This window comes from Schistocerca cancellata, chromosome 2 (assembly GCF_023864275.1).
Source record: "Schistocerca cancellata isolate TAMUIC-IGC-003103 chromosome 2, iqSchCanc2.1, whole genome shotgun sequence".
NCBI classification, from domain to species: domain Eukaryota; kingdom Metazoa; phylum Arthropoda; class Insecta; order Orthoptera; family Acrididae; genus Schistocerca; species Schistocerca cancellata.
In genome coordinates this window covers 166274842-166287874 of record NC_064627.1, presented here as the reverse complement: position 1 = coordinate 166287874, position 13033 = coordinate 166274842, and the positions used below count along the sequence as shown (strand labels likewise).

The window sequence follows — 13033 nt, the reverse complement described above, 5'->3', positions numbered from 1 at the left end:
TGTGCTGAATCTGTATTTTACACTACGTACAGTGGGAACTGAAGATCGTGTCAGGACAGGAGTCTAACTTAGATTTCATATGCCCCTATAGCAGGAAATCCGGTTTCGAATCGAAGTATGGCACTATTTTGAACTGTCTCTAAAAATTTTCTAAAATTTGTTGACCAGTAATAAATCTAAATCGCTAGGGACTCTAGAATGGGTCATTATTTGTTCAATTATTTGGATTTTTAAAAGGTCTGAAGAAGGAAAATTTTCGTAACCTTAATTTAAATAATTAGAAGAATTTCGATGAAATTTGCTTTCTTCGGAATATGATTATTATTCCTTATCGATGTCACTGCTGTGCTCAATGAAAGTGAAGAAGAATTACAGTATCTGTGGAATGTAATGAACAGTCTAATGACTACAGAATATGGATTTAAAGTAAATTGAAGAAAGATGAAAGTAATGAGAAGTAGCACAAGTGAGAACAGCGAGAAAATTAACACCTGATTTAGAGATCACAAAGTTAAGGAGTTTTGCTACCTAGGCAGCAGAATAACCCATGCTGGCCGGAGCAAGGAGGACATAAAAAGCAGACTAGCACTTGCAAGAAGGGCATTCCTGGCCAAGAGAAGTACACTAGTATCAAACATAGGCCTTCATTGGAGGAAGGCGTTTCTGAGAATGTGCATTTGGAACACGGTATTGTTTGGTAGTGAAACATGGACTGTGGTGAAACCGAAACAGAAGGGAATCAATGCATCTGAAATGTGGTGCTACAGACAAATGTTGAAAATTAGATGGGCTGATAAGGTAAAGTATGAGGAGGTTATCCGCAGATTCGGCGAGGAAGGGATTGTATGGGGGTAACTTTGACTAGAACAAAGGAGTGGATTATAGCACACGTTTTAAGACATCATAGAGTAACTTTCCACGTATTAGAGGGATCAATAGAGGGGAAAAAACCGTAGAGAAAGGTAGAGATTGGAAAACATCCTGCAAATAACTGAAGATGTGCAAGTGCTACTCTGAGATGAGGAGGTTGGTACAGGGGAGGAATTCGTTAATGCTTCACATCAAACCAATCAGAAGACTGGGGACTCAAAATAAATTGATTAATTGATACATAAAAATAAAAAAATCGATCTCTCACAAAAGGAGATACATGTGTGTTCACGAAGTTCTTTGTAAGGTGGGCATATCATTAAGATTTTTCTAAGTTATCGATGTGCACGTCAGAAAGAGAGCGAGTTATGTTACTGTCAAATAATCTTTGGTCTTTTTGTGGCACAATCTTTGCCTCTGCGCAGTCTGATACAATCTTAGTTGAAATATGGTAGGTGACGAACGTATTCATTTGTGCTCTGTTGACTCATGATTATATCTGTAAGATTAAGAAAGATTTATTGTAGATAGCAAGGATGAATATGATGTAAATATTGAAAGGCGAAAAGTATACAAACTTTTTGAAGAGAAGAAATTTGAGGTAAGACTGCAGCACAGCGCAGCTAATTTGTTAGAATAAGTATCGTCAGCTACCAAACTTGCTCAGAGCTGAGAGAAAGACCGTCCCACTTCCCTGAGTCATGCACTATCAACTGATTAAGCTGTTTGTTATTTATAGAAGTTCTCTGTTGACATTATACCCTTTTCAAATCATTGTTCACTTTGTTGAACATAGTATTATTCAGACCAATGTTACGTGTGAAGATCACGCCAAATTTTACTCTGTCTTTTTGAATATTTCATTCTAAAATCGTTGTCTTGGAATGTCATTTCACAGGAATAGTTGCTCTCGACATCCTATTGTTTAAAGAAGGTTTATCATTACGCATTACCACATTGGACCATATAGTATGCAACAGTTGGAATATTGTTTGGAAATTTTATTTAAAAATAGAAATCTAGATTAGCCGCTGTCTGCTTGCTGTTGTTCTTTCGCGAAATCTGCAACAATGTTGTCAAGATGAGAGGTAAGTGGAAATTTTGATTACGACCAGATAATTGCTTTACTTCAGTTGCATATTTGATATAAAGACAAGTTTTATTCACACCAGTTACAGTTCAGACGTATTACGTCCTGTTTAGTCAAAGGTTAGCATACGAGTTTAAGTTGAATAACAGTTAGTGGGTACATAGTTTTGGTAATACGTTGACTTTTTGTGGAATGGGAGATAATTTTATTCTCGGCTAAATTTCATACAGAAACATATAGTGGGGAGGTTGCAGCTGTAGTTGCAGAAAACGTTTGTAGATTGTCGAAAGTGGTTGCTACTACGCAGTAAAACGGTGTAATGCAAGATGCAAACAGTCGCGACGCCTTGAAAAACAAGTAACTTACTGGGAGAAGATATCTTGCTCATAGCGGGAAGCCAACAACACATCATTTCTTAGAACACGCTGCGATAAAGCCTTGGAACCTTTTTCAGCAGACATCAAACCGTTATGCTGACGTTCCTCGACTAGCATCTGTGCACTACTTCCTCCCCCTTGACTCCGCCTCGTATTATCGAGCGTGGCAACACCGACATGGCGTTCCCAGAAGCTAGTGCACCGCGAACGAGGTCAATGGCACAGCGGTGCTTCCCTGCCTCCCGCTGCAGCGTGTGACGTCACGCAACTGCGTCCTATAAAAGCAGCAGCCGAGCGGTTCCACGGTACCAGAAGTTCCTCTCAGACGGTCCGAAAAGTTGCAATCCACACCAAGATGAAGGCCTACCTGCTGGTTATCCTGCTTATCGGTGAGTCTCCCATACTGCTTACAATGGCGAGACTGTTGGCCGTTGCGAGGTCGTTCTTCATAGCTGCGCTCCCAGGAATATTGATTTTGCGGGTGGTATCTGTAGAAGCGGAGACAAAGTTACAGAAATGTGATATGTTTCTCTTCATTGACACTTCTTTGCAGGATGGGTCTGTAGGGTTTCGCTTACTTAAATTTGGGAAACTTTCCTTTAATACCACTTTTTATGTGCCTTTCTTGTGAATAGTGTTCACATTGTATTTTACATAATCAAATTTTCGATTATTGCAGCGAGTTCTTACGGAGTTTACCGCAGTGTTTTTTTATATTTTTTAGTACAACTCTCATTTATTCTTCAGTCTCAGTTCTACATTTTTAATTACATGACATGTTTCGATCTCTCTGGATCGTCTTCAGATCTAAGTGGCTGCGTCGGCAATCCGTTTTCTTTGTGTCAATGATCTTTCCTTCTTGGACGACCAGTCATGTTGAAATTTTTGGAAGGAATTTCCACCTTTTGTCTGTTAACTGGTCATTTATTTTACACTGTGCAAAATAAATGAGCAGGAAATTTCTTTCCAAACATTGTCTGGGTCAAAATCTCATATCAAAGTCCTCTGACATGAGGTTCTGACACAGACAAGACGGGTTGCTGATGCCGGCCGCTGTGGTCGAGCGGTTCTAGGCGCTTCAGTCTGGAACCGCGCGACTGCTACGGTCGCAGGTTCGAATCCTGCCTAGGGCATGGATGTGTGTGATGTCCTTAGGTTAGTTAGGTTTAAGTAGTTCTAAGTTCTAGGGGACTGATGACCTCAGATGTTAAGTCCCATAGTGCTCAGAGCCATTTTTTTTGACCAGAGAGTTTAAGAAAACTGAAAGAAACTCCAGGTGCGTAACAAGAAAGAGTAATAGACTGTTAATATCTTCAATTTACATAACTGTCAAATCAGACAGGGCCAGCTGCATATGTCCGTTAACTATTCTGTTCTCCACTGTGGAACAACATCTCTACATGATTGGACTAAAATGCAAAAAGATTTTCCCCCTATTTCGTTTGTGGAACTAAATAATGACAGCTCTTTTTGAGGGAGACTGAATGCATAATAACGCACACAACCTATGGAAACCGCGTACGTAATAACTGTAAACACCTAGAGACTGTAATAGTGTCTGGTCAACTGAGAGTAATAGTGCTAGTTCTAGGGGACTGATGACCTTAGATGTTAAGTCCCATAGTGCTCAGAGCCATTTGAACCATTTGGTTGCTGACGCAATTATGTTCTTAGATCTGAAGATCATACAAAGACTTCGAAACATATCGTATAATTAAAAATGTGCAACTGGGAATTGTTTGAAATATTAGTACAGTCGCTGAGTCGTTCGGGACGAATATGTCGTCTAAAGCGTACTGCTTTTGTTATTGATGACTGCAGAGAAAGAACTGAAAGTCTGATGAGCCTCCAAGTTACATATAAACAAAAATTATTTTCATTCTTATTCGCCAGTTTCTACAGCTATGACCGTCCGCACCGATAGCTGAGTGGTCAGCGTGACGGATTGCCGTCCTACGGGCCCGGGTTCGATTTCCTGCTGGGTCGGAGATTTCATCCGCTCAGGGACTGGGTGTTGTGTTGTCTTCATCATCCTTTCATCCCCATCCGGCCGCAGGTCGCCCAATGTGGCGTCGAATGTAATAAGACCTGCAGCAAGGCGGCCGGACCTGCCCCGCTAGGGGCCTCCCGGCCAATGACGCCAAACGTTCACTTCCATTTCACAGCTATGACCAGTTTTGCAGAACTACTACTGTTGCGGGCTCAGAACGTGACCGACTGTGTGTACGATTTGCGTAGATGACGCCTCTAGACGGATGAAGAGCCGTAATATGAAAATCAGAAATGGCAATATGTTTAGAAGTTTGCGACTGTAACTGAAAACGAAGGTATGTTATAATAACCAATAAATGTCGATGCTACGACACCACATAGTTAATTTAAACACGCAAGACAAAGCTGAGGTTTGGGATGAAGCCCTGGGCATTGATGCGTAATTTACCAGGTTAGAAGTGTAACACCGGAATTTCCCTATAGATGGTGCTAGCCGACAGTGCATGGCCCGTGAGACCGCGTATGCAGCGCCATCTGCTTCCTGTAACGGTTGACGACGAATGTCAACACGCAGTAACCCAAGTTCCATACTTCGTTATTTGTTTCAGACTGGTAAGCATGTCGAGTTTTGTGCCTACGACTTGCGATTTGCAGAAAGCATCAATTTTCTGTTACCATTTGAAGAAAACTACTGCAGAATCGCATCGAATGCTTGTCGAAGCTTTCGTTGAACATGCTCTTGGGAAAGCACAGTGTTTAGAGTAGTTCAGAAAATTCAAAAGTGGTGATTTTGACCTGAAAACAACTAGCATGTGAAAGCACCGAAAAAGTTCGAAGACACCGCATTGCAGGCGTTATTAGATGAAGATGATACTCAAACTCAACAGGAACTCGCCGAAAAATTGAATTTGAAGCAGAAAGCTGTTTCTCTTCTGTTTGAAAGCTATGGGAAAGGTGCAGAAAGAGGGAAAACTGGTTCCGCATGAACTGAATGAAAGACAAAAAGCAAATCGAAAGACCACTTGTGAAATGTTGCTCGCCAGATACAAAATGAAGTTGTTTCTCCATCGAATAGTGACACTGATGAAAAATGGATATATTTTGAGAATCTTAAGTGTCGTAAATCATGGGTCAATCCAGGCAAACCATCGACAACCACTGCAAGACCAAATCGCCTTGGAAAGAAGGCAATGCTCTATGTTTGGTGGGATCAGAATGGTGTCATATATTATGAGCTGCTAAAACCTGCTGAAACTACCAACAGGAAATGATCGATTTAAATCAAGCACTATCTGAAAAACGAACGAAATATGGAGAAATACAACACAAAGTAACATTGCTTCATAATAACACCGCATCATACAAAGAAAAACGGGTAGAGGAAACGATCGAGGCATTCATTTGGGAAATACTAGGGCATGCGGCTTATTCTCCAGATTTGGCTCAGTCCGATTATCATCTGTTTGCATCACTGGGACACATTCACCCTGAACAACGCTTCAGTTCGTATGAAAATGTGCGAAAGTGGTTCGCTGACCGGTTCGCTTCAAAAGAAGAATTTTTTTTGGCGTGGCATTTTAGCCTGCCGGAGAGGTGGGAGAAAAATATAAATAGCAATGGAGATCATTTTGAATAAAATATTGTTTATCAGTTTCAAACAACTGACGTGTAATTATTGAAACGAAATGCCGGTTTCGTACTTCTACGCTGGTTACCACCATATTAATATCAGTTAACTGTCTTCGCTACTGAGTAGCAACCAGCGCGAGGATTGTTTGGGTAGGTGCGTGGAAGAAGTATTATTTCAGTAACAATATCAGTCGTTTTCAAGTCATAATGAGTTTTAACTCGTTATTCGCTAACAAAAGACAACAAGCGTTTGCCACTAATGCTAACAGTTGTTGGTGACGATTCCTCTCATTACTTATCACCCTTTAATTACTGTCCACTGAAAGGTGACAGTTATGGCATCGCAAAAAAAACCACGACTTTATTAGAACGTATCTGTACTGCATTTAATGATGAAGCGTAGGGAGCTAAATATATTTTTAGTCGTTTAATAATGTGGTGCAGAGTAGAGTGCGTTTCGAAAATCTAGGAGAACGTCCTTACCGGTTCATCTGTATCAGCTATTCCCGCGACTTTGAGTGTGCATAAAGCAAGCTGTGCTTCAAATGAATAGTTTTTCCCTGGTGACTGGTTTTCTTTCGTACTACTGCCGTTCCAGGCGCTGCCGTTTGCCCGTCGAGTACATCACGGTTTTTCCTAATTGTATTCGCAAGCGGTATTTCACTCAAGTGTTATAAAATGTGAAACAACGAAAAGTCTAAATTAAACGTAACAAACTGATACATTTTAATGTTTAACTCACTTATTGCATGGTGTCATTTGGCAACAAGGAATTAATTTGCATATAAATTTAAGGAAAACAGTCGTACACGCCTAATGTTACCGTCTGGCGACACATAATTTGGCTGCATCGAGATAGACTGTATTTAGCATCACTTGGAAGAAACAACTGAAAATCTATAATCGTCGCTGAAGGTCGAATGTACGTAATCACACGCGAAAGCGGCTTAAAGAATGAGTTATTTCTGCCTCTTAGATTATTTTCAGTTAGATTTTAAGGTTGGTAAATGATGCCTAATGACAGCATAGATTTTTTTCCATGTCTCTGTAACTAAGCGCCAACGAACGGAAAATATTGATTGAATCAAAATAAAATCAAAATTTCTATGTTCAGCATTTTATCTGATAGTACCGCAAGCCTATCTGGTAAAATCATTTGTGTGTATTGAGATATTGCAGGTTTCCTTGGAGCGCACTCATTTTTACTTTCGTCACTATAGAACAACTGTCAAATGTAGCGTTACAGGTTCCGTTATTCAATAACTCAAAGAACCTGCAGCATATCTATGAACATACTTTGTCTGATAGTATATTGGTTATTGGTCAACGAGCAGGAGTCGTCCGATTTTTGACAGAATCGAACTCCCATGTCTAGCACAGCTGTAAACTCGGAAGGACTTAGATGTGGAAAAAGTTGGAAATTATTGAAAGGTATCTATACGTGCTGGATCTGCTTGATGATCGGTGTCCATAAAAATGAAGCATGTATTAACATGGAAAGTGGGAAAACAGTATGTGGATATACATGAAAGAAAAGCCTTTGGTGTTTAAACGAACTGAGTTACCGGATCTGCACAGTTATGATCGTTGAATAAACATTAAATAAATAACTTCGCCATATTCATCTTTTGCATAACGGATACCAGTATGACGTAAAAATGGAAGTTTGCAAGGGAATGCAAAAGCATGTGCTCTGGAAAGATATCTCATTTATTCACGTCACAGCCTAGCAAACTAATAAACGAAATACTACTAAGCGGCTGATGATTGCTGTTCTTTGTAAAACTCTCGGCTGAGTTACAAAATTACATTTACAAATGCGTCTTGGAGACCCCAACAAAATTCATCATTAATTATGGAAAGATCAGAGGAATCTTTCAACAGCAACATTCACGCACATATACACATATCATAGAGATTCAGGACAACTATACGAACTATACTATAGTATAGGACAACTATAAAAATTTAACCAGAATGCACCTGATTAGCAAACGGTTCATCCCTTCGCTTGAGCGCCCGAAGCAAGTGAACAAGAATTCATCGATTTGTAAACTGTTAATAATTGCACCATAGACGAAATTCTGAAATTAATTTGGACGTTTCACCCCGAGAACCAGTAAATGTGACTTGTAACGATTCTCATAGTCACAAACAAAAGTTCTGCATAAAATGAACGTTAAAATTCAGAATAACTAAGCAAATTGGACGGAATACATTACTATGTGACATGATCTGCAAACTTAAGGCTCTCAGGTCCGTACTTAACACATGCTGAGGCAACAAAGATACGTGCCAACTAGATCACGAATTGAAATCGAAATTAACAAAGTTTCAGAAATCTATTGAATTATACTATACTCTTGAGATCGCCAACGAACTAAATCAGACCGAACTGAGGAGATACATCACGCGCCCACGTGCCTGAACAAAGGTAGAGCAGAACAATAGTTTCCACGCGTGGCTAAGTGCAACTGCCCATATAGTTCCGAAAGTAGCAAGAAAAATTCCGTATACCACTCAACGAGCAATGAGTGATGAGAGCACATCACGACGTTAATTTTGACTGGAGCTGAAATCTACAAAAATAAGGTATTGAATTAACTATGGATAGGCACACTTACACTTAGTCGATGTCGCCGGTATCGCATCTCCCGAAACACTGCCGAGCGTACTTCTGGAACCCACGCGTCCCGTTCCGACGGAAGTGTCCAGGGAGCTCCATATTGTGTGGTGCCAACATACACAAGAGCTTCGTCCTAGGCGAACAGAAACCTCTTTACTACCCGTCACGTGCTTAATAGGACTGGCATTCTACCACAGTACCAAACTACTTTTGTTCCGACAGATGTATATACTGAATTTTTTAAAACTTTTTTTTTGCACTCATTCATTGCACTCATTAATTGACAGGAAGAAAGGATGTACGTACTGACGTATTGCGCATAAATGTATTGAATATGCGTGTGGGTTTCCGATAGTTACCAAAAATCTTGGTGAAATGTGAAGTGAAATAAAGGTGATATATATTCTGTCCACTGTAGACACACTCAGCTGCTCGGTCTTTTTTTTTATGTAATTGACAGTTAGCGCCCGGAATTGAGGTGCCAGAGGTAGGAAACTTTAAGTTAAATCTTGAGCAAAATCATGAAGAGGCTCATGTAGAGGCTCTTCATTGTTGGAAGTGGCTAAGAGCTTTCATTCTCGAACACTAGATGAATATAATCTGGGTAATTTGCGCGCCGCCAGTTAACGCCGCCCAAGACGTATTCACAGTTTGTAACTTTAATCCTTGACTTTTAGTGTTCAGCTTTTAACATAAGACTGTACCTTTTAAAGAGTTTATTATGATAGAATTTTACAGCTTTCAGTTCCGTAAACAATTACATGAAATATTGAACAAAATGTCTGATCAGGTGAACGTCTGCAACTAAGGAACATATGTACGGAATAAAAATGCGTTTTTGTTGCTAGCAGTTTTCTTAATTTATTCCACGACTGCTTTAGAAGCTTAAAGCTTCATCTTCTACATCTACAGCTACATGGATACACTGCAAATCCTGTATCATTTCTGTGACACTATCTCCCGTATTTCGCGATAGTACAAAACGTGCTGCCCTTCTTTGAACTTTTTCGATGTACTCCGTCAGTCCTATTTGGTAAGGATCCCACACCGTGCAGCAGGTCGGACAAGCGTATTGTAGGCAGTCTCCTTAGTAGGTCTGTTACATTTTCTAAGTGTCCTGCCAATAAAACGCAGTCTTTGGTTAGCTTTCACCACAAAATTTTCTATGCCAATTTAAGTTATTCGTAATTGGAATCCCTAGGTATTTAGTTGAATTTACGGCTTTTAGATTGAACTGATTTATCGTGTAACCGAAGTTTAACGAGTTCCTTTTAGCACTCATGTGGATGACTTCACACTTGTTATTTACAGTCAACTGCCACTTTTCGCACGATTCAGATATCTTTTCTAAATCGTTTTGCAGTTTGTTTTGAGCTTCTGATGACTTTATTAGTCGATAAACGACAGCGTCATCTGCAAAAAACCGAAGACGGCTGCTCAGATTGTCTCCTAAATCGTTTATATAGATAAGAAACAGCAAAGGGCCTATAACACTACCTTGGTGAACGCCAGAAGTAACTTTTGTTTTTCTCGATGACTTTCCGTCAATTACTAGGAACTGTGACCTCTCTGACAGGAAATTACAAAACTAGTCACATAACTGAGATGATATTCCATAAGCACGCAATTTCACTACAAGCCGCTTGTGTGGTACCGTGTCAAAAGCTTTCCGGAAATCGAAAATCTTCAGGTGCCACCAAATAATTATGAACACACAAATGTACGGCGATCGGGCCAGTCAATCACTGGGGATCACATCCACGTCAAACAAACGCATGGGAGCATCGGACGAGCTACCACAGCGCGCGCCTGGACAGCCCGACACGGAAGAAGCTTTAAGATTCTAAACCTGTCGTGCTATAAATTAAGAAAATGACAAGCAACGAAGCGGATTTTTATTCTATAAATAAAACAATGAAAATCAAATTTTTGTTGGCTCTGGAAGCCGCTCGGCAGGCAGCCTGCGGCTGGTACCGGATGAACGTTTTAGCCGTTCAGTAATGTGGTCTACAGTATACGAGGGTCACTCCAAAAGAAATGCACACTATTTTTTTTAAATCCATCTTTTAGTCTACATGTTTGAAAGTTTTACAGTGTGTAGATACATCCTTTAGGAACAATATTTTCATTTCTCCACATCATTTCCTTCCCTCTCAACTGCCTTACGCCATCTTGGAACCAGCGCCTGTAAGCCTGCACCGTAGAATTCTGGACCAACCTGTTGGAGCCACTGTTTGGCAGCGTGGAAAAGGGAGTCATCATCTTCAAACCTTGTTCCACGAAGAGTGTCTTTCAGTTTCCCAAAGAGATGATAGTCACATGGAACCACGTCAGGACTGTAAAGCGGGTGTTTCAGTGTTGTCCATCCGAGTTTTGTGATCGCTTCCATGGTTTTTTGACTGAAATGTAGCCGTGCATCGTCGTGCAACAGCAAAACATCTTGCTTTTGCCGATGTGGTCGAACACGACTCAGTCGAGCTTGAAGTTTCTTCAGTGTCGTCACATATGCACCAGAATTTATGGTGGTTCCACTTGGCATGATGTCCACAAGCAAGAGTCCTTCGGAATCGAGAAACACCGTAGCCATAACTTTTCCAGCAGAAGGTGTTGATTTGAATTTTTTTTTCTTGGGTGAATTTGCATGATGCCACTCCATTGACTGCCTCTTCGTCTCTGGTTAAAAATGAGGGAGCCATGTTTCATCACCTGTCACAATTCTTCCAAGAAATTCATCTCCACCATTCTCGTACTGTTCCAAAAGTTAGCTGCATATCGTTTTTCTTGTTTCTTTGTGAACCACTGTCAACATCCTGGGAACCCACCTGGCACAAACCTTTTTTTAGCGCGAACAGTTTCAGTATTCTGCAAACACTTCCTTCCCCTATCCCAACGTAACGTGACAACTCGTTCACTGTGATGCGTCTGTCGGCAGTCACCAATTATTTAACTCTCAGCACATTGTCTGCAGTGTGTGCAATACGAGGCCTGCCGCTGCGAGGACAATCCTCAATATTGCCGTGCCCGCTTTCATCACGTAACCTGCTTGCTCACCGACTAACTGTACTGCGATCGACAGCAGCATCTCCATACACCTTTTTCAACCTCTTGTGGATGTTTCCCACTGTATCGTTTTCACAGCACAGGAATTCTATGACAGCACTTGGCTTCTGACGAACGTCAAGTGTAGCAGCCATCTTGAAGACATGCTGTGACGGCGCCACTCACGGCAACAGGTTGAACTAAGTTTGAAAACAAGCGGGAAGGATGTATCTACACACTGTAAAACTTTCACACATGCAGAATGGAAACTGTATTTTTACAAAAATAGTGTACATTTCTTTTGGAGTACCCTCGTAATAACTTTCGGACCACCTAGGAAGGTGGTTCTACATGTTACTCTGTATCAACTATTCGAACAGCATCGAGTGTGAGTAAAGCAAGCTGTGTTTCGCATGAGTAGTTTCTCTGTAGTGGTGTGCTTCATACGACTTGTTCCTTTTCCAGGCGCTGTCGCTTGCATGGCGGACGCGGCGACCACGAGTTGCTCTTGCCCGCAGTGCATCATCTTCGACCCCATCTGCGCCAGCAGCTACAAGAACGGACGTCGCGGTTTCAGCAGCGGCTGCCACATGCGTTGCTACAACAAATGTCACGGCACGGGTAAGTCAAGTCGCGATGTGGTGACTCGCCCATCTGAGCGATGCGCTGCCTTCTCGCTCGAAAGCTCTCTATTCATTACGGCGGAAATAGTGATATACGAATGGCTTTCAATAAGTAATGCAACACATTTTTTTCTCTCCCAGTTTCGGTTGGAAAAATTCGGAAATTGTTGTGAGATATCGTGAAATATGCCCGCTTCAGCCCTTATAGATTTGTGAAATTCCGATAGGTGGTGGCGCTATCCGCAGCCTTCAAAAGGGCGACTGTAACGAAGGTGCGTTCCAAGCAGAGGGTTGCCATCGAGTTTCTTTTAGTGGAAAAACTAGAGCACAGCAGATATTCAAAGGCGCTTTCAGAATGTCTTCGGAGACCTGGCAGTGAACAAAAGTCACGGTGGGTCGTGGGGCGAAGCGTCTGTCATCATCGCAACCTGTCCGATCTCCCGTGTGCAGGCCGGCCGCATACAGCTGCGACTCATGCAATGTTGGAACGTGCAGACACTCTCATTCGAGGTGATCGGCTAATATTTAATTCTAATTTCGTTCTAGACAGCTGCAGGTCATCAATGGGGTCTGTTCTTTCCGACTAATGTGTGTGTTGGTTAGGGACGCTACTAATGTAGTGTGTGGACATATAAGGTGAGAATGTGGGTCTCGTGGGAAGCATGCGCGAGATAGTCCCTGTAGTCGCACTATCCGCTGTGCCCCCGATGGCGTTGTAACACGACAAAGGCTGCACGCTATTGGGATGGCGGATTCCTCCCTTTGCCCACGTTGCCACCTCGTGGAT

The 13033-nt window shown here is 41.5% G+C and overlaps 1 protein-coding gene across 2 annotated transcripts in view; it reads left to right on the top strand.

Annotated features, from left to right (window-relative positions):
• The first annotated feature begins 2650 nt into the window (after window positions 1-2650).
• The window catches only part of LOC126161480 (locustin), a 68197-nt gene continuing 57814 nt past the window's right edge, over window positions 2651-13033 (top strand). The window contains exons 1-2 of one of the 2 annotated variants that reach the window (XM_049917379.1): window positions 2651-2726; window positions 12089-12244. In XM_049917379.1, the coding sequence (XP_049773336.1) occupies window positions 2693-2726; window positions 12089-12244 (190 nt within the window). In that variant the 5' untranslated portion in view covers window positions 2651-2692. The remainder of the gene's footprint in view (window positions 2727-12088; window positions 12245-13033) is intronic. The other variant, XM_049917378.1, reaches the window with a different exon arrangement.